Source organism: Sarcophilus harrisii, chromosome 2 (assembly GCF_902635505.1).
Source record: "Sarcophilus harrisii chromosome 2, mSarHar1.11, whole genome shotgun sequence".
Classification (NCBI taxonomy): domain Eukaryota; kingdom Metazoa; phylum Chordata; class Mammalia; order Dasyuromorphia; family Dasyuridae; genus Sarcophilus; species Sarcophilus harrisii.
Window position 1 is genome coordinate 333135905 of NC_045427.1, and position 23248 is coordinate 333159152.

Sequence of the window (23248 nt, forward strand, 5' to 3'; positions counted from 1 at the left end):
GTTGTAAAAGTTTTAAGGTCTTTAAAAGCCGATCAGAGGACTTAAAATTTGATCCTGGAAATAGTGTTTTGAGGAAATAATACATTCAGACTTGCAATTTGAGAAAATCATTTTGATAGCTACAGGAGGATGGATTGGAGTGAAGAAAATTTTGAAGTGGGGAGACCAGCTTTAATTGCAACAGTTCAGACAAGAGATAATAAAATCCTCCTCTGTTGTGATGGCCATGTCAAAAAAGAGAAAGCAATGTATGTCAGAGAGATTATGAATGTAGAATTTATAGGATGTGACCATAGATTAGATGAAAAAAGGGTGAGGTCTAGGATAATACTTAGGTTCAGAGGTTAGGTGAGTAAAAGGATGATGATGCCCTCAGTTATAAAATTCAGAAGAGGAAAAAGATTTGGGAGAAAGATAAGAAATGTACTGCTGGACATTTTGATTTAAAACTTTAGATCCTCCAATTGTCCGGGAGGCATGTGAAGATGCAAGACTGAAGAGGTTCAGAGAAAGTTTAAGGCTAGATACTTGGATGTGATAGAGATGATAACTGAATCTGTAGGTAATGATGAGTTTACTGAGTAAAACAGATTACAAGGAGAGCTCATTACAGAGCCTTGATTACCACCCCAAGAGCATCCATGGCCTAGAGGATCCAGCAAAAAGACTGAGGAATAGATTGTCAAGAATCAGGTACAGGAGAACCCAGAGAAAGTAAAGCATTCATGAAAGTGTATCATGAAAACCTAGAGAAAAGATAGTTACAAGGAGAAGAGGGTGATCCACAGAAATTTCAAAGAGATTAAGAAAGATGAGGATTGAGAAAAGGCTGTTAGATTTGTAATTAAGAAATCATTTGTAACTTTGGAAAGAGCAATTTCAGTTGAATGATGATGCTGAACTATGACAATGAGGAGGGATATATAATATGATAGGGAGGGAGGGAGGGATAGATTCAATGGGAGGGTGTTTTTTTTGTTGTTGTTGTTGTTGTTTTGTTTTGTTTTGTTTTTTTAGAATAGTAGAGTTGTAGATTTGTTTTAAAGGCAGCGGGCAAGCAACCAGTAGACAGAGATCAAAAATTAGTGAACATTTATTAGAGATGATAGGATGGAATGAGATCACTTTTGTAGGTAAAGGAGTTTACCTTGTCAAGGGAAAGGCTCACCTCTTCATTTGAGATGAAGGAAGGAAGAAATTGTGGGGGAAGGCACCTGAATGATGTTAAAATGAGGAGTTGAGAATAATTAATGGCTCAGTTTCTTTAGGGCAAAATCAGACAGATTTCTCAGCTTTAAGAGTCAGAACTGAGAATAGTAGGAATTATGACAGTTTTGAGGAGGGATAAAATGTTTTGGAAAGGCCAATGTTGTGAATGGGATTGTGAATCAATTAGGGAGGTGTATATAAGGATTACTTTGCTAGAGTTTATGTCTAGGTGAGATTCACTGTAGTTTTCTGTAGCTTCATTTAGTAACTCATGAATAGGAACAAAAGGAGTAGATCTTGCATTCTGACTCAAGATCATATAAAATTGTTCATCATGAGCATATGTGAAAGGATATCTTAAGAAGTAAAGAACAAAGGGAATTATAACCTCAAAAGATGGGAAACTATTCAAGTGATCTTCATATAAAGTGAAGCTTATTGACAGTGTATGTTTAGGCTTAAATGGTCACTTTATGCACAGATACTTAGTTAATAATTGAGTATTTTGACTAAAATGCTTTTTGATTTAATGTACTAAAGTTGTACTTTGGGTAATCCTTTCAGTAAATGTTAGAATTTAATAAAAGCAGTATATAAAAGAAAGTTTGAATAATACTCCCAGATATAAAACAACAAACTCTATGTGCATTCCTTCTCTATGAATTAAGGAATATGACATTCCGTACTGATCTGTCCTGAGTTTCTTTATGGCAGTTGTAATGATATGTTTTTCTGTTGTGATAGTGCTTCTTTTTGAGACTTTATGTTTCCCAAGTCAAACTTAGGGGTTTCCCCATGGTGGGAAGCTATCCAAGTGGAATATAACAATATTATATTTGTATATAATTGTATGTAACAAATTATCCCTGATACAGAGGGTTAAGGTTCTGCTTTATTGCAAAGAATCTTCTATGATCAATAAAAGAACAGACCCTATAGGATTACTTTATTGAAAAGAATCTTCTATATCAATAAGAGAACATACCCTATAGGATTACATAGGCATTTTAAGTCATTTTATCAAACAGACCTATATTTTGTTTACCATCAGAAAGATGTTGTTTTCTGTGGTTGCTGATTTTATTTTCTCTTTGGCTTACAGCAACAAAACTTTAAACAGAAGGTGGTAGCATTGTTGCGAAGGTTTAAAGTTTCTGATGAGGTAAGTCAGCTGGATATTAATTTTTTTCCTTTTGTCTTAATGTTAATGTTGTATTTGAATTCACTTAAATAAGTTATTTTTCCAAGGCCCCTATGCTTTCTTTTTTGGGCCTGTGTTCCATATCTTTTTTGACTGAAATTTTTGATAGAGTGCCTTCAAATTAAACAACCAACTTAGTACAGTATTGAAAGCAGGTTTGTGATTCTTTTTATTTTGTTTTTGTTGACATCCTCTTTTCTTACATGTCATTCTTGCCTAAATATATCCTTTCCTCCTCTTCTATTCAGAAAAACATTACTTTTAATAAAAAGTGGGAGAAAAGTTAAGCAAAATTAACCAAGACATGATCTGCTTCTGGCAGTAAGCAGTATTTTTACACCCTCTACTTCAGTAGTGAAGGAGGAATATACATTTTATTGACTCTTTTTTTCAAGGGCAAATTTACAGTGTTGTGATTCATTTTAAAGTAGTTTTTTGGAAATCCTTTATTCTAGAAGTAGCTTTAATAAGTAAAAAAAGTTTATTTAAAAAATAAAGCTTAAAATGAATATATAGATGGATATCATAACACTTCTGATTGATTTATTGCCTGCCAAGAATGATTAATAGCAAAAAAAAAAAAAAACAAAAAAAAAAACCCTAGGAAAAATAAAGTTCTTACTTTGATTTTTCCATAAACTAAGTTTCAACAATTGGCTGAAACAATTGGACCATATAAAAGTAACAGGCAGTAGGGACACTTGTCAAGGCAAGTGTCAAGAAAATGACCAGGAAATAAATGAAGCATGACTGGAACTGGCCTAGATGTCATGGTCCATGTGAGATGCTCACTACCCAGGAACAGGGAGGATCAATAACTGAAGGTATTGAGATTGCCTTTTATTTAAATCACAAAATCTCAATAATGGAAGGATTTCAGAAGTCTCTAGTTCAACCTCTGCTGTAGCAGTAGTTTCCCTACAATATCATGGACAGATCCTTCCAGCCAATGACTAAAAACATATTGCTTCTTAAGATAACCTCTTTTACTTAGAGATAGTTTTGAATTATTAGGAAGTTTTGTTTTTACACCAAAATTTCCCTCTATGCACCTTCCTCCATTATTCCTAGTTCTGTCCTCTAGAGTCAAGAAAAACAAGTTTAATCCTTTTTCCATTTGATAGCTGTTTCCATACTTAAAAAGCAGCTCTCATCCCCTGTGTCCATTTTCATTCAGTTTAAATATCCCCTTTTCTCCATCCTGATTGTCCCTTTCTGGGATCATTAAAATTTGCCATTGTCCTTTCCAAAACATAATGTCATTTTCACAAAGTTGAACATGGTATATGTCTCCTGACCATGTGGCTCTGTTTATGTAGTTTAAGATTCCTTCCAAAACATAATGTCATTTTCACAAAGTTGAACATGGTATATATCTCCTGACCATGTGGTTCTGTTTATGTAGTTTAAGATTGTACCTATTTTGGGGGCACAGTGGATAGAGCAACAGCCCTGAAGTCAGGATGACCTGAATTCAAATCTGACCTCAGACACTTAACACTTCCTAACTGTGTGATCCTGGGCAAGTCACTTAATCCCAACTTCCTCAGGAAAAAAAAAAAAAAGGATTGTACCTACTCTTTAAGATTGCAATAAATAAACTGTTGACTGTTTAGCTCAAAATCCACTTTAAAAAAACCCAGAATTTTATGTAGAAGGCAGTGTTTGAGCTGAGTTAAAATAAGTAACATTGTATGTGGCAGGTAAAGAGGGAATGCATTCCAGGAATAGAATACAGTCGATGCACAGCTACAGAAACATAATGCCACATGTAGGGAATAGTGAAAAGGACAGTTTGGCAATCTTATAGTACAGAAGGATATGTAATCTGTAATAAGATTTGAAATGTAGGCAGAGGCCAGCTTATAAAGGGCTTTAAAAATCTAACAGAACATTCATTTGTTATCCTAGAATTCACTGGAGTTTATTGAATGGAAAATGATATCATTAGATTTTTGCTTAAGGAAAATCACTTTGGCAGGGAATGCGCGCGTGTGTGTGTGTGTGTGTGTGTGTGTGTGTGTGTGTGTGTGTGTGTGATTGGAGCGCAGGGATACTTGGCCAAGAAGACTAATTGGGAAGTTATTACAATATACCAAAGAACACATATCCTACTTCTGAATAACATAAAATAACAATAGAAGTCAAAATTTATGTTGACTCCTTTACATTCTGCCTTTGCTTCTTATTTCTCTTAAGCTTCTGTTTAATTCTAAAAGTCTCAATTTTAACTTAAGCAAGTCTTCCATTTGGTCTAGGGATTCAGTCTGCTTATTCAGGAACTTGGCATGACCAGACATCTAGACTTGATCTAGAAAAGTTAGTTTAGGAACTTCTCTGTGTGATCTAGCAATTTTTCTTCTCAGGCTCTTCATCTGATATAAATTTTTTGAGATTCATTGTTCCTTAGAAGGTCAGATGGTTATGCAGGCTTGCATCCAGACAAGATTCTGTTAGAATCAGCTGGAGCCATTTGTTAAATTTGAAGTTTTCAATTTGAGTTTTATACCTCAGAAATCAGCAAACCATGCAAAATCATGACAATTTATTGTTTTTTCGATTGTATAGTGTAAAATGATGTCAAAAATTTTAATATTGTAAAAAAAATCCTTGTGTGCCACATGCACTTTTTTTTTTCTTCAGAGACAGTTGTTAAACATTTATCAGCAAACTACTGCCTCTAGAGAACAATCTTCCCACTGTTTTTCATCATTACTCTTTTCTTCCATTCATTTTTCATCCTCTTTTTTAAAGTGTGTTTTATAATGCTTGGGCACTTAGAATATAAGCACTTAGTTCAAGCTCAGGTATTTATGAAAAAATGGTTAATAAATATTAATCACCATTGTGACAGAAAACTGTGTGTCAGTAGGCGCCTAAGTCCAAATTTATACTTTGTCAAAATGCTAACTTTGTTAAGGGAAAATATTATCAGTACCAAAACAAAGTCTTCATTAATAAGCTACAAGGATCCAAGACAATGCCTGGTCCCACTTACTACAAATGGTTTCCAGAATTTGGCAGTCTGTTTCTAACTTCCTTCTCTTCCCTTTCATGAAAATTGGAAAGCATTTGCTATTCTCCAGTACTTCAGTACTGTCCACAGTCATTCTAAGATCTCTAATAGTAGCTCACAATTCATTTTCCTGAGTGTTTCAGTATCATGTATTGTATTTCATTTTGAATTCATTAAAGGAAGTTAGCTATCTTTTATTATAGCTCTACTTAGTATTCTCCCTAATAGCCATTTTTGTTCACACTTTCTGGAATAATAATTGTACCTTAAGAAAAAATTAGCAACATAAAAACTGAGTAATTCTGCCTTCTCTGTAGCATCTTTTATCATCCCATACATACTGAGTCTATTGGTATAGCTAAGAAATGCACCCTTTTTGTCAGATTGCATCTTCTGTTCTTTGCCCTTGGTTTCCTACATTTTAAAAAAATCTTATTTTGGAACATGATAGACCTTTGGAGTATATCATAGAGAAATAGAAAGTAGTATATATACATCTCAGTTATGCATGACCTTTCACAAAAATTTACCACAAATAAACATTAAAAGCCTTACAAACAAATTGATAAAAGCAGATATATTAAAGATAAAAGTCTTTACAGACTGTAATGCAACAAAAATTATATTCAATATAGCCCTTTAAAGCAAAGGTTAAAAATTAACTGGAAACTAAATAACTAAAGAATAATTGGATTATAGAGCAAATTACAAAAACAATAAATAATTCTGTTAAAAATAGTGACAATGATGAGACAGCTTACCAAATTTTTATCTTCACATACTTTCATCAAGAAAAAAAGAGAAAACAAATCAATTAATTGGACATGCAACTAAAAAACATTGAATTAAGTTTTACAATGAAAACTAACAAATTAAAAACAAATAAAAAAATTAAATATTAAAACAGAAATCTCAAAACCAAAAAAGAATTAAGAAAATTAAAATCCTCCAAATTGTTAATAAATAAAACAAGGAGGTTTTTTTTCCCTTGCAGAAAATCATAGCAAAATAGTTAAGCCATTTGCCAATTTGATTTTTAAAATGAAACAAAAAACCCCAAAAATTATTAATAACAAAAACGAAGAGAAAGCAAACAATGAAGACAAAAATCAAAGAAATTATTATGAAATTATTTGGTCCTACTACATGCTAATTAAACTCACAATTGATGAATTAGAATTAATTATAAAATGAATGAATATTTATAAGAATTGTAAATTGTCCAGATTAACAGGAAATAGAGCATTTAATATAAACATATTAAATAAGTTATAAATGAATTCCTAAAGAGAAAGTCCCCTCAATCAGATGAATTCAAAATCAAATTCACCTTAAATTTAAAAGAATTCCAGTACTGTATGGGATCAATATCCTTGATGAATATAGATATAGAATTTTTAAACAATATAGCACAAATATTATGTGCTATGACCAAGAATTTCACTGGGAATTCAAGGCTAGTACAGTGTTAAGAAAATTGGACACCTGACTATATTAATAAAAAAGAACAACAAAACAAAATTATGATTACATTAGGTACAGAACAAGCTTTTTATAAAATCCAACACTCATTCCTAAAAAATAAAACACTAGAAGGCATAGCAATAGATGAAGTTTTCTTTAAAATAATAAGTCATGTCTATATGAAATCAAATTTGTCAAAATTGTTTTGGAATTTTTTTGGTGGTGGTTTAGTCTTTTCAAAATTTGATTCTTGTGAGCTGCTTCTCTTTCCTTAACTGACTTTCCCCCAATTTAGTTCTTGAAATCTTTTTTAACTTTTTGAAGTCTCCTTTCCCAAAATATGTTCATGTCAAGACTCTATCCAATTTTCCAATCTTTTATCTTCACTTACTCGCAAGTTTCCATCATGTCTACTACAGGAATCAGTTACCCTTTGTTGATAATTTAAGAAAAGCAGAACCTCACTGGTTCTTCCACTTTTTGAAAGGAGACATTTTCTTTAAGGGAAGCCTAGAAATTATTAACAGCACAAGCTTTAGTAGAGAGAATCTTGCAGCAAATAATGTCTGAATAATCTGAGTATGACTCTTCTCCTTACAGTTCTAAGCACCATCCTATTTTACTCTCTGAACTATAAATGATTCTGAGAAACAGTGATTAAGAGTTCTGTAATCAGTATTCATTGCAAGACACTAGAGGGTCCTTATCAACTGAATACATTCTCCATATTTTGATGGGTTTATTCTCTATTTGCTCTGACCCCATGGATCACAATCAATATCTTCTCAAGTTCAAAAATTCCTTTTCCTCTCTCTACCTAACAATCTTATCTTATCCCTCTCAACCTTCAACATTTCACATCCTCTTGTTTCCCTCTTCTTCTAGTATATTCTCCTCCATTCCTCTTATTTCTATCCATCATTAACAAAGTTTCACGTCACACTATTTATCTTTTTGAACAGAGTAAAACTAACTTTCTCTGGAAAATAACTGCATCTCCAGCTATTCTTTCAAACATTCTATGTTCTTCATGACCTTCAAAGCAAGGACCAAGAGAACTAAGCATACTTTACTATTTCCATTTCTATACTGTCCTTTTTCTGCTGTCACCCAACAGTCACTCTTTCTTTGAGATTGTTCCGTTAATCTGTATTACCTATTGGATCCAAGTTACTCTTTTTCTTTTCTCAAGGTCAGCATTTGAATCATAGTCTTCATTTTTATCCCAACCATGTTTGTCATACTAGACTTTATATGCATTAATGTCCTCTCCAGCAATCTACCCCCACTATTTCTTCACTCTCCAAAATTTCCATTATCTGTACCTTCAGTCTCCCTCACTCACATTAAACAGGAGATAATCATATCCCTGATTTAACCATCACCCATAATTATTCCACCTCTGTGATCTGGAAATAAAAAATTTCTCCCTTCAACTATAACTTCTATTCTTCAATCTCTAACCTCTTTTCTAAATCAGTTCTTGATTTTATAACCTTGTTCTCTCATTCCATTTCTCATATTCTTACTTCCTGTTACAATCTTGACTGTAGGTCCATCACTTTATTCTTCCTTACTAGCTACCCTTGAATCTTTTCCCTTATCCTTTTGATAGATATTTGTTGCTAGCATCTCACATGAGTTAACCCATCTATCTTTTTCATTTCTCTCCATGAGTTCCTGGAAAAACTCATGCAAATCCTTTGACTGGATTCATTAGTTATTTGTTATCTAATAGTAAACCAGTCTACATTATAACATGATGGTCTTTTTATTCTTCTGTGATTAATCCTCTCATACTCTCAAAAGTAATTTTCACAGATCTTCTATTAAATCTCTTATTTCCCCCCCATGTCTTAAATATGAAACTTTACTACCTCCCTTATTGAAAAGCTTAATTCTGACAACTGACAACTGACAATTCTCTATTCTACACTTCATATCCATCTTCATCATCTACCATTCTTTTTCTTTTGCTTTAGTCTCTGGGGAAGAATGGCTCTTTTCCTTGTCATTATCAGTCCCTCCACAAATGCCTTTAGTCCTACCTCGCCCATTTTTTTCAGAAGCTTATCCCCTAAATTATCCCCATCTCTGTTTCTCTCATTTCAATGTCTTAACCTGTAGTTTCTTCCTTAATATCAACAAATATGCCGGATTTGTTCCCATTCTTAAGAAAAAAAAAAAAAAAAACCCTTACTTGATCTCTTCTTCCTCTCAAGTTACTCTTCTTCGTCTCAAGTTACTATCCCCACATCTCTTCTCTCTTCTACAATCAAATTCTACAAAGTTATCTGTACTCATTGTTTCCATTACTGTAACTACCAATTCCCTTTCAACTCTTGCAATCTAGCTTCTAGCTTCTTCACCACTTAACTGAAACTTAGCTAAGCTAAATTTCCTAATTTATTTCTCTGCCTCCTGTCTTCTCCTTTTTCTGAATCCACACAGCTATAAAACCTTGTCATTCTTCCTCATGTCTTTTCCATACATACATATACATACACACACTCAAAAGTCTTAATTTACTCCAAGTTGCTTATAAGATAAATTATAAAATCCTGTGCCTAGCATTTAAGGACTTTCATAATCTTGTTCCTTGCCTTTCCAGCCTTACTTTGCTTCGTGTAATCTCTATTCTAATCAAATTTGCATACTAATCAAATACATAATTGATCTGTTATTTCATTGGTTTGGCAACTTATTCCAACAATACATATTGCAATGTGTGTAATATGATAAATAAATCTTAGGATATTATATCAGATCAATTAAGTGACTTGTCCATAATCACATGTGACATTAAGACAGTATCTGACCTCTTTCTGACTTCAAAAATAGTACTAATCATTTATAGAGCACTGCCTCTCATTACCTGTCTTACCAGGTTTCCTCCTCAGTAATTAATTTTTTAAAAATTGATGTTTTGAAAAAATATATATTTAAAGTCTGATCAGCTTCTCAAATTGTCAATTCAAACCTCATACCAGTAAAAAGATTTTTCATCACTTCATAAAAATCTCTTCTTTCCTTCTACCTATACCTATACACATGAGATAGATATATACCTATAGATAATAGATATATACAGAGAGAGGGAGGAAGAAGGAAGGAGGGAGAAAGAGAGGAAGGGAGAGAGGGGAGGGGTAGAGTGAGGAAATTTTTCTCACATAGAAGGAGCACATAAGAAAGCTTTTACAATGGAGAGAGAAATGGTAGTGGGATGATGGTAGTAGCAGGCAATGCTTGAACCTCATTCTCATCAAAATTAGTTTAGAGAAGGAAGAATATTTTATACATAATGAGTTATGTATAGAAATGTAACTTAGGCAATAAGGAAATAGAGGAAGGGAGGGGAATGATAAAAGGAAGGACAGTTTAAGGGAGGCATTAGTAAAAAGCAAAATATACTTTTGAGAAGGGACAAAATAGAAAGAGAGAGGAAGAAAAAGAAGAAAATGGGATGGCTATAATCAAATATGCTTCAGCTGAAGTAAAAAAAAAAAACGGCAGGGTTCATAATTATGATCTTAGATAAAACATTGTTACTCTGATTATCTCTTTAATTGTGTATTAAAAGATAATCAGAGATACTACCTTTTGGTAGAAGATACCATAGACAATGAAGCAATTATGTCAACAGATTTTACTGTAAGTTTCTTTGATTAAAAACTTATTTCTTGAATATATGCCAAGTTCAGAACTGAGTCAAATAAATAAAAATAAAAGCCATTCCCCAAATGATAAATAACAAAAGGATATGAAATTAGTTTTCGGAAAAAGAAATTAAAGCTATTTATAATCAGGTGAAAAAATGCTCTTGATTTTTATTGCTTAGAGAAATGAAAAATAAAACAACTCTGAGATACTGATGAAGAAAAAAATAGATGCGTTAATGGAGTATTGAACAGGCCTAACCATTCTGAAGAATAATTTGGGCCTAGACCCTACTAGGTCTGTATCCCAAAGACATTAAAGAAAAATTTGGGGAAAGAACCTACCTTTATGTACAAAAATACTTATAGTAACGCTTTTTGTGGTGGCAAAGAACTGGAAATCAAGGGGATGACCATCACTTGAGGAAATGGCTAAACAAGTTGTAACATGTGATTATGAAGAAGTACTATTAAAAGGCCAAGAGAGATAGTTTCAGAAAAACATGGGAAGATCTATATGAACTGATGCAAAGGAAAATGAACAGAACCAAGAGATCATTGCTCACAGTAGCAGCAATGTTGTGATGTTGATCAATTGTGAAATACTTGGCTATTAATACAGTAATCCAAACAATTCCAAATGACTTTTTTGTTTGTTTTGGTTTTGTTTTTTGAGGCATTTGAGAGTAAGTGACTTATCCAGGGTCATAGAACTAGGAAGTGTTAAGTTTCTGCAGCCAGCTTTGAACTCCAGTCCTCCTGACTTCAGGAATATTGTCCTATCCACCAAATGACTTTTAATTCCTATTCATTTCCAGAGAGAGAAATCTGTTAGAACTCAGAATGCAAATTGAAGTATAATTTTCTTGCTTTTCTTTTCTTTTTTTTTTTTTTTTTTTTGTGATGTGGCTAATAGAGAAATAAAATCAGCATGATTTCATTTCAGCATCTTATTGTTTGCCTTCTCGATGGGAGAGGGTGTGGGAAAAAGGAAAGGAAATTGGAGTTCAAAATTTATAAAGAAGAGAATTATAAAAATAATAAAATCAAAAATTAGAATTTTTAAAAATTAATTCTCTTCAACTTCTCTCATGATTTCATTTAGGAAATGTGGCTAGTTGCTACTTTCCACTTTTATAAAATGAAATAGAAGGTGTAACTTTATTAATCACTATTAATTTAGCTGTTTTTCTTGAAAGGGCTCCTCAGAATAAGATAAAAATAAAAGATTTTTGTATTACATGAAATACTTCTCTTCTCTATTCCCCACTTTTGTTTCTTTCATAGGTAACCTTCCATCTTCTCCTTCATTCTTTAGTAGATAGACTTAGTTAAAATTACTTAAGAAATATTTGAAATCATATTGATCTGAGTTGTTTATGATGTCTTTAATAGGAGGACTTATATATGAATTTTAGTTTTGTTGTTTTTTTTTTTTTTAATTTCTGAAGACCAAGTCTTGGAAGCTTCTTTTATTTCTAACTATATCAAGTGATTTGCTCACATTAATAATTGTTTCTATGATACCTGACTTTTCTCTTATTTAATATTTCTTTTTCTTAAATATAGGTACTAGACTCAGAGCAAGATCCAACAGAGCATGTCCCCGAAGTTGAAGAAGATTTGGACCTCCTGTATGATACCTTAGATATTGAGAATCCAAGTGACAGTGGCCCTGAAATGGAAGATGATGACAGTGTCCTTAGTACTCCTAAACCAAAATTAAGGTGAGGAGATTCATAGAGATTCACTACAACTCAGCCAGATCCATTATCCCCGACTACTGAGCTAAGCAATATGTTGAGATATTCTTTTCTTCTTTTGAAATTGGTTAAGTTACATCTTCACTTTTCCTTTTTATCCTCAGAATAAAATGTCTTTTGGACAGGAAGTTCACAAATTTTTTTCCTTCTATTAAAAATTCCCAGTTGCCTCTCCATGAATAGGTTTACACAAAATCATGCTTTTGTTTTTATCCTTTTAATTTATTTATTAGAGACTGCATAGTCTCACTAAATAGAGCTTAAGAGAGTATTCTAATCATGAAGTTTTTATTCAAAAGTTTCCCTGGAAGAAGACTAACAAACTTGAAATCTTCCTAAATTTAATTCACTTGGAAGGTCCAACTTCAATTTTCTATTAAATTTGTAATTTTCTGAGAATTTATTTTTTATCAGGGTTTTCTGGGGACAAATGATATTTGTTTGAATTCTTGAAATAAAGTTGTGAATTAAGTAAGATTACTATTTCTGTATTCCAACTTTTTAGGCCCTATTTTGAAGGTTTATCACACTCCAGTTCTCAAACAGAAATTGGCAGCATCCACAGTATAAGCCATAAGGAACCATCAAGTCCAGTAAGTAAATGTTATTTAGGAAAAAAATCTTTTTTTTATATTTAACAATAATATAAATAGAATCTGCAACCCATAAATCTGTCTCTGCCTCCACCCCTTTAAAGTAAACTTATGTTAAACCCATGTCTCAGAGTAATTTATTATATGGAAATTATATGATTTCTTATGAGCGTATTATTCTGAATCTATTGCACAAATATTTATCCTGATTGCTCTCTTGAATTTAGCTAGTTCCAGGTAGCTCTCTCTGCCAAATTACTAATCCAGAACGCTTGTTATGCTTTTCATCATTCATTATTAAGTGCTCCATTTTGGGCATTTTTTCTGACTATCTTATTTCAAGCAGATGGAGAAGCCTGAAAAGACAAGAAAGCATCAAGGAGACAGTGTTTCTGATTCTGTATCTTATGTAAGTTTTTGATTCAAATCATTTTTTCTTTACTAACCATTTAATAGTCCTCTGACTACTGTTCATTTCTACAACAGCATTGCTCCTGATCAGCCTCTGGTCTATAAAAATTCAATATATCCTATCACCCAGTTAAAGATTTTGAAAAAGTTGAAATTTCTTTCAAAATCTGGCTTCAGTTTTCCAGTCTTAACCCCTTCTCCTCCATTTCCTTCCATCAACCTATCTCGTTAGTCATACAAGACTATTCATGATCTTCAACATATATATGTCCTTCCTGCTCCTATATACTTATGTAATCCTCATCCTTTGTAGGCTTTCTCTGTTATAGTGTAAGAAGCAGCCCAGGTCACACCAGCTTCAATGCTGGATTTGAATTCCAAATTAATTTTTCATTTTACCTACAGTGCTTATTACTTGGATACTTAGCCACATCATTTATCCTTGGCTGTAGCTTCCTTATCTGCAAAATATCTGCAAATTAGGGATAATAGCAAGGACCAACTTGGCAGTTACTGTACTAAACAATGAGGATATCATTACAAGTAAAAAAACAAGACAATCTCTGCCTTCATGGAGTTTATTATACTCTAATGGAGAAAAAAACAATACATAAAAAGAAAATTGAAAATCAAAGAGAAGTCCAAAAGCATTATAACCAGTGGGAAAAGGGGAGAAGATTTTGCTGAGCCCCTTCCTTAAACAGAAGCTCTTGAATGCATGTCCTTACCCTTTTCAGTCAGAGAAGCATAGGGTAATGATAAAGTAAGAGTACTAGGCAGATTTAGTCTTGGGGGGGAGGGGAGAGATGAGATTTTCCTGTGTTAAATTTCCTTTGAATTTAAAATCTGAGAGCCTTCCATTCAGAAGTGCTTAATTTTATCCTCTGAATATCTCCTTGAAGGGACACAAGTCTTTGTTCTTTACCAGCTATGAAATGCTTTCCCCTAAGACTTTCTCCACAAGTTTGCCTGAAAAAAAAATCACAGATTCTGATCTTTATAGTTTTAGGTGATTCATTTATTTCTGCTTGGTGGGAGAGTCTGTATTCAAATTCCCTCAGGATCAATCTTCTTGTACTATAGGATTTTATAGCAGTAACAACCAATTAGAACTCTCTTCCCTTTAATCTTGGATAGTTTCTCTAATTAACTAGTCACAGGAACAGTTCTCTTGATCCCAGTTATATATAAGGTTATGTGTAAGAAGAAATGGAAAAACTAAGTGGAATGGTACATAGATACAGGGAAGAAGCAGCAAAGTTTGCTTTAGTTTTTTCTGGGGAAAAGGCAACAGGACATCAATTGAGTAGTTGGAAAAGAGGATTATGTGCATGAGTTCAAACCCCCAAGTTAGCTTCTCCCTCATGTTATAGCTAATACAATTCTGTTTTCCTAATTACCTCATAATAAGACTTACATAGAAGAAAAATACTTAAGTCCATGATGCCAGGGAAAGAGATAGATTTGGAATTTTACAGACATTCCAACAAGAAATCCTGCTTCTAAAAACAAAACCAAAAAAAAAAAAAAAAAGCCTCATAAATTCTTGAGGAAAAGAGCTATTCTTGTCTTTTCTTAGTCTCCCCAGCCTTTGGCACAGTTCCCAGTATATCATAACCTCTTAATAAATGCTTATCGATCGACTTGGGGGAGGGGAGAGAGAAATACTGATCACTACTTAATAATATACGATTCACATAATTCTCTGGGTTTCAGGTTTTGTCTGCAAAATCAAATAGGTTGCCTAGAACTAAGTATGCAATGTGGGAGCCAAACAAAGTGCTCTGTTGGGTTTCAGCAGGCAGCCAGGGACCAGGGCTAGCTTCCTGGAGGAGGACCTACTTTAGATCTGTGTTGTAAAAGTGAGGTAGAAATCCAAGTAGAAAGGAATGAAATAAGTAGTATATGTATTATCTGTTTGTAAGATTTAATTGAAATATTATGCATAACACCCTTTGCAGGTTTAAAGATACATATATATTGCTTTTCTTATCTCTAATAATAGTATAATAGAGCCTTATAATTATATAGCACTTTACAACTTTGATAATACCTATCCATCATTTATTTCAGTTTTCACTGCCACCTTAGGAAGTGTTTGGAAAGAGATTCTTATCCTCACTTTAGAGATTAAAAAAAAGTGAGTCAATGAATTTAAGCAGTTTGTTCACATTTGTATATATTAGGGATGAAACTGGGACCAACAACTGGTCTTCTGATTCCCTCTAGTACTGTATCCAGTGTAGCATTTAGCATAATGCCTTACTATAAAGTGATCAATAAATGCTTGTTGATGATGAATTCATCTCTTCTTCAATCAATTATTGAGCAGTTACTATGTGCAAGTTTCTCAGTGTACAAAGACATAGCATAATATAGTTCCTTTTGTCAAGAACTGCAAAATTTATAGTCTAATTGGAAGTATGAAATGTATAAAAATATACATGATACAAAGTAAAGGGCATAAAAGTATAAGGACAAGGGAGGCATTTAGACAAATGCCTATAAGGCTGAGGCAAGAGAGATGACTGCCAGTTGGAAGAATCAATGAAAACTCGAAGGAGGTAGAAACTCAGCAAAGATTTAAACAAATAGAAATGTGAGTTGTGATGCACAGCTGCCCAACCATCCTAATCTTGGGTATCAGAGGACTATAAAATAAGGCTTATTAATACAGATTTGTCATATATTGGACACGATAAAAAATTAATTGGTTTAGGTTCTGTTTCTTTCAAGTTAAATGCCAACATTTTTCTCCATGATGAATATAGAAATTCTTACCACATAGTGACCACCAGATCTGAGAAAGGAGGATGCTCAATCAGTGGGTGCTTTTTCATTGCTAATGTAAATGCCAGCATTCATTTTACAAAGCCTTCACTTAAGTGTGAAACAAAAAAACTTTCATCTTGTAGCCATCTATGTAAGGTGTAAGAAAAATGGAAACATAAGAAGACGCTAGATTATAAGGAATTATTAATGCCAAACTGTTATAGACCAAACCTTGAAACTCACTGGAATTGATACAAGCAATGCTTGTGTGCTTGGGTTTGCACCTTTAAGAGTTCATACACATTAGTTTACAAGTTTGGGAGATTCACAAGATGAGATTCTCACCTCCCATAATCCCACTTTTGGAGGAGGAGTCAACCTTTGAGTTTATACCTCTAAAAGAGCATGAAAAGGAGCTGAGTCAATGGAGTCAGTGAGTTCGGGAGATCGACAGAGTGAGAAGTCAGTTGGAGATTGAGAAGCTAGGAGTCAGAGTTGAGCTAGAGGCAGAAGCTAGAAGAGCTAAAAGACAAGCTGCATAGCTCTTGGAACCAAGGAAGGAGATAGGCCTCTAAGAAAACTAACTGGGCTATTTTGGAAGAGACAATAAAAGATTGGATTTTAACTTCTGCCTGCATTTGAGGTGATTATTGATCTGAACTAAGGCTGCCTCCAGAAAACCTCCCCAAGAAACCTGCTCCCAGAGAGAACCATTATATTTTAGAAAAGAAGAGAACATCACACCAAATAGAGGATTTTATATATGATCCGAGAGGCAGTAGAGAGCCACTTGAGTTTATTGAGAAGGGGAGTGATATGGTCAGATCTGTGTTTTAAGAAAATGGTTCCTTTCCATTGCATCACAGCTAGGTTTGTTACAAGAGAAATAAACATGCATGTAGAATCCTAAGCCAGGGCAAAGAGTCCACAATGCAAAAAACAGAAGTTTGCATATTTATGAAATTATGACAGTGGGGAGGAAAAACAAATTTCCACCTGAATGGGAATGTCAGGGAAGGAGAAAAACGAATAAATAAGATGGTAAAAATAGCACTTTGCCCTTAGAAAGACTATAAAGATATGGTGGTCTACTTATTTACAAGGGTTGCCATTGAACAGGCAGTTTCCCAGTTCTAGTGCAAGCTAACTGACTCCCAAGAACACATGGAGTCTAGCTTGGGGTGCAAACAGCAAATAATTTTAGTTCAAAAGAGCTTCTTCCTTGACATATTCAAGGTCTCTTGCATACATTAGACCTATTGTTTCTGGAAAATATGCAAAAAAAAAAAAAATTCAAGGGATCCCTTTATATTCCTTAACACTTACTGATGTTTTTTTAAACTTGTGTTGCCCAGTTCTGAATATTATAATATAATATGTTATATATTATATAATCTAATATTAGATTTTTTAACTTCCACATCACAGTATTGACTCATTGAGTTTTTAGTCCACTAGAATTTTCAGATTTTTTTTTTTAGGACAAATTCTATTTATTCATGCTTTCTTCATCTTCTACTTGTGAAGTTGATTTTTTTTAACCCTAGTGCAAGACATTAATCTTATTAAATGCAGTTCTGTGTTCCAGCCTATAACGACTTTTTTTAAGATCCCAACACCATCATTTACTTCATAAGCTATCCCTTTTAGCTTTGTATTATCTAAAAATTTGATGACAGCATGATAGCTACGCTTTTATTCATGTTTATTTATACATATTAAGTTTCACAGGGCAAAGAACAGATTTCTGAGGTACTCTGCTGTGGACCTTCTCCACAATGACAATTAATCGTTAAGAGTTCGTTGAGTCTTGCCATTCATCCTATTTTGAATTTTTCTGATTATATGATTGTCTAATCCTTATCTCTTTATAAAAATTATATTAAATATTTTATTTTACTTATGCAAAAAATCTATATCCTTTGCATTCCATTCTATTTAATAATCCCATCAGAAGTGTCACAGCCTATTCTTATAATATGGCTTCAGCCCTTCCTGCTCTTTGTAATTGCTACTCCCCTTTCTAGATATTTCACAACCATTTCTTCAGAAATGTGTTCTAGAATTTTCCTGAGTTAAGGTTAATCTCAATCATTTATAGTTAAAAGACGCTTCTTTCCCTTCTTTCATCAGGATATGAGTTGCCATTATCCAATCTTATTGTTACTCTTTGTTTTTATCATAATAGTTCATTTAATTTTTAAAAAATTCTGCACTTAAAGAACCAAAAGAGAGCACTTCCTTACATACAGCACAAAAACAGAATTGTATATCAGACTGAATCTTCATACCACTTGCTTTTTTGGAAAAGTATATATGTTTCCATATATTACTTTAAAAACTGTCATACTTATTCCTACTTCCTTTTGGAAGTGCTTCTGTTATTTTTTTGTGCTTTAAATTTTTTTTTAGTGATCCTCTCTTTTTGGGAGTCATCTTTCTTATTAACCTTCTAATCTAACCAAACATATCCCCTAAATGTTGTTTTGTTGTTGTTGCTGTTGTTTTTGTTGTTTGACCTTTGTTCTCAAAGAGAATCATGACATCTGGGAGATATGCCATGACATCAGCAAGTGAGATGGATTAAAGTGAGAGAGGGCTATACAAAGTCTCCAGCCTCACTTTCTCCTCTGAAACAATCTGGATCCAGTGGCAACATGTAAATTAGAACATTAGAGATAACCCTGGATGCAATGGGAAACCTTGGCTTTTTTAAGTTAAGGTCTTTAACGGGTCTCAGTTTGACTGAGGCAGTACCTAATCAGTGATCAAAGATAGAAAAGAAATGAGGCAGAGAATAACCCCAATTTAAAAAGAAGAAAAACCCTCATAAAAAATAAATATAGTTAAGCAAAATAAATCCACATAATGGTCATATTCAAAACTGTATGTTTCTTTTTACACTTTAAGTCTATCAGTATTCTATCTGGAGACAAGTAACATGCTCTATTATAGGTGGTCTGGAAGTACAGGTGCTCATTGCACTGATGATAGTCCTCAGGTTTTTCAAAATTGTTTTCTTTATAATGTTTTAGAAATTGAATTCTCTTAAATTGCCTCTTGTTCTTTTTTATAGTGCTATATTATATTAAATTTATATATCACAATTTATTCAGCCATTTCCCAATTAATGGGTATTTCCCAAGACTCTAGTTATTCTCTTTTCTTTTTTTTCTTTCCAGTCCCCATTTCAGGATCAGGAAATTTGTTTTACTTGCTAGCTGTTCCCTCCCCGCTATTATCTTCTCTCCTAAATCCTCTCTCAGCTACATCCCAATTTGTTTTCCTGTTTAATGTATTTCTACACAAAACAGTTTTTGTCTGGTCAATCCTCCATTATCTGTTCAGATAAGTGACATTCAATTGATGCTCTTGTTCTTTACCCCTTCCTCTGTTAGTATATACTTCTCACTTAATTCTTTTTTAAAAAATAGAAAATTATAATGCCTTCTTCTTCCTTTCCATACTTGAATATTCTTTTTACTCTACCTTCCCTTTTTCTTCTTAAAATCTCCAGAACACAACCAAACTATTCCCAGGCTTGTAGTTTTCTTGTTTAATTTACCTTTTTCATTATTTTTTGGATATAGCATAGTTCTGAAAAGCCACTTAATTCTTCTTCATCTGCGTCATCACACAGCTTCTCAACTTTGTAAGTTTTTCTTGAATCTTATATTTGTATTTTAACGTTCCTCCTCAGCTCTGGTATTTTCAACAAAAATGCTTTTAAGTCTTCTATTCCATTAAAGATCTCTTCCCCACTCCACCCCCACTTCCCATAGTGATGTGGTTTGAGCACCAAAATGATAAGGGTTATGTAGACACCAGATGATGGTAGACAACAAAAAGTTATGGTTTGGTCATGTGAAGAATTCACAGTGTCCTTTCTCTTTGGCAAAAAGTAGATTTATTTAGGGAAGAGTTTATAAACAAAATGAAGGGACATAATAGATACCAGGAATTGTAAATCTGGAATAGAGTGGGAGAACATATGAAAGCCAAGTTCTTTAGTAGAATTCAAAATTACTCAGTAAAAGAGGAGCATCTGTTGTAAGATTTTAAAGTTTGAATTAGTTATCACAAATGATTCGTGTGTTTCAGAAGCCAAATATTAAAGAACTTTAATAATACCTAAAAATAGCAAAGAATAGACCTTTTGCAATAGCAAAACCAGCATATAAGGATAATAACTAGACACACTACAATTATTAATACAATAATCAGAATAGATGAAAAAGGGAGAGAAAACATCACCAATTCGGGAGAGCACCAATTCTGATCCTCTGTGGTTGATGAATCCCAGAAGTGCAGCCTAGAGTCCTGAATGGGAGGGTCCCAAGCAGAGTGTCCTCTCCATGGGTGAGATTCCAATGAGCCATTTCAGAGCAAGGGCTTTTATGGGGTTGCAGATAAAGAAGGCTTTGAGCCAAGGATTTGGGATATGGTTTATCATGGGATATGGTTTATCGTGGGATTTGGCTGGGCTTCAGCCCATTTTCTTGGTTTTTGGCCATGGGAATACAGATGTGTTAGCTCATCAAGGAGATAACCATGAAAGGGCCATGGGGTTGTAATTAATAAATGACATACATGGGAGATTAGCCATTTCTTCCAAGTACTATCCTTGAGTTCCAGGAGAGGCTAGTTCCTGGAACATAGATAAGCAGCCAATGCACGCAGATAACATTCCTTGAGAAGTCAACTAAAGGACAGAGTGAACTTACTCAGGAATAGGGAATATTCCTTCAGCATCCCATGAAGTTGGGACATGCCCTTAATTGGCAGACTAAATCCTGAAAGGGATTTAGTACTCAAAAAGAGTCGGTTAGGGTTAGGGAGGAGAAGTGGGGTTGAAAAGCACAGTGGACTTGGGAGAGATGGCATGGGGAAAGGAGTAAGGGGAAAGATTTCATATTTCTGATTCTCCCTTATTCATTGATCTATTACTTCTCTTTGTTTTAGACAATACCAGATGGTTTTGGTGATTGCTGCTTTATAATATAGTTTAAAATCTGGAAGTGCTCTTCTTCCTTCATTCTTTTTAATTTATTTTATTTTAATTTTTTTAATAATAATAATAATAATAAAATAAAATAATTTATTTTAATCATTTCCTTTTCTAGTCTAGGTTCCTCCCCCTCACTGGATTTTGTTAGTATTTTATCAGATTCTGAAAGTATCCCTTATGTTTATATAGTATTAAAAAACTTTGGGGGGGAGGTGGATCCAAATTGTCTGAGATTAGACAAATTTCTACCTGACTTCCTCTAAGCTTAACTCAAATCAAGAACAGATTAAGCCTCTGAACTGGTTTTGGAGTGACAGAACCCACAAATATTTGGAGTACAACAAATTTCCAAAAGAAGATAACTGTGGAAGAAATTCATTAAGGTCTATTTTACTTGGCAGTGGGAGAGGCTGCCAAACCTAGACCACAGTGCAGGGAGCCTGGGGCAAGGAGCTGAGAAGGGAAGTCAGGGCATTGTGGCATCTGCACACCAACTAATCTATTGCAAGGTTCTAAGGCTACTCTGTCCTGGTTATAAGCCAGTGAATCAGCAGATTAGCTGTAAAACACCCAGAGCAAATACAAAAGGCAAACTGTGAGCCCCTGAACCCCAGAAGAATGTGGAACATGGCCATGCCTACCCAGCATTTGAAATCAGACAGCACTACTGACCCCAAGGCAAACTAAAGCGGCTATTGCCCCTTTGCCTTAAGAGTAGACCTCAACCTTTAAAAAAAAATTAAGCAAAAAGAACTCAGACCATAGATAGCTTTTATGAAGGAAGAGAACAGATCTTATACCCTGAGAATCTTAAAGGCAAATCAGCTCCAGATGAAGTGCCAAAAGGTGATATGAGTTGGTCCTCATTTCACAAGGCTTTCTAAGAAGAATTCAAAAAGTATCTTCTTAAAAGAGACTTAGAAGAAAAATGGGGAAAGGAAATGAGATTTTAGCAAGAAGTTATGGAAAAGAAAAACCAGAAATTATCTGAAGAAAACTCTTTAAAAACAGATTTGATGAAATGGAAAAGGCAAATAACTCCTTGTAAAATAGATTTGATGAAATGAAAAAGCATATAACTTCTTGCAAAATAGATATGAAAAAGAAACCAATTTGTTGAAAAACAGAATTTGTGAAATGGAAAAAATGCAATGAACAAAACCTCTCAATTGGACAAATGCAAAAGGAAGTAAAAAAGCTAACGAAAGAAAATAAATAACTAAAAATTAGAATTGAACAAATGGAAGTGAATTACTCATGAGACTTAAGGAATCAATTAAACAAAACCAAAAAAAAAAAAGTGAAATAGTAGAAGAAAATGTAAAATACATAATTGAAAAAACTGACCTGGAAAATAAATCTAAGAGAGACTATCTAAGAATTATTGGACTTCCTGAAAACCATAATGAAAAAAAAGAGCAGAGATATCATCTTTCAGGAAATCATCAAAGAAAACTGACCAGATGTCCTTGGACCAGAGGTTTGAAAGAATTCATCAATCACCTCCCAAAAGAGACCCCAAAATGAAAACTCCAAGGAACATTGTAGCTAAATTCCAGAATCATCAAATCAAGGAGAAAATATTGCAAGCAGCCAGAAGGAAACAATTAAAATATCAAGGAGCCACAATTAGGATTACTCAGGACCTATAAGCTTCCACTTTCAAAGATTGAAGAGCTTGGAATCTGATATTTTGAAAGGCAAAAGAAATTGCATTGCAGCCAAGAATCAACTATCCAGTAAAATTGAGCATTATCTTTCAGGAGAAAAGAGGGACATTCAAAGAAACAGGTGAATTTCATCTATTTCTGATTAAAAGACCAGCACTGAATAGAAAAATTTGATATTCAAATACAGAACTCAGCAGAAGCATAAAAAAGGTAAAAAAGGAAAGAAAAAAATAACTTTCTTTTAAAAGTTAAAAAGCTTGTATCTCTATATGTGAAGATGATATGTTTAACTCTTGAGATCTGTTTCTCTCATGAGTATAGTGAGGGTACAAAGATCATTTGATTTTTTTTTATGATTTTAAGAAGAAGCTAGAGGAGGAAAAGTGATTCTACTGGAAGAAGAGGAAAATGTAGTTAAAATGGGATAAATTACATCTCATGAAGAGGCAAAAAAGACCTATTACAACTGAGGGAAAGAGGGGAGG

The 23248-nt window shown here is 33.6% G+C and overlaps 1 protein-coding gene across 8 annotated transcripts in view; it reads left to right on the forward strand.

Annotated features, from left to right (window-relative positions):
• Positions 1-23248, forward strand: part of PACS2 (phosphofurin acidic cluster sorting protein 2) — a 364749-nt gene that overhangs the window by 189097 nt on the left and 152404 nt on the right. For 7 of the 8 annotated variants that reach the window (XM_031952885.1, XM_031952883.1, XM_031952888.1 and 4 more), the window contains 4 exons: positions 2312-2371; positions 12116-12273; positions 12815-12902; positions 13246-13311. In XM_031952885.1, coding sequence (XP_031808745.1) covers positions 2312-2371; positions 12116-12273; positions 12815-12902; positions 13246-13311 — 372 coding nt within the window. The remainder of the gene's footprint in view (positions 1-2311; positions 2372-12115; positions 12274-12814; positions 12903-13245; positions 13312-23248) is intronic. The other variant, XM_031952882.1, reaches the window with a different exon arrangement.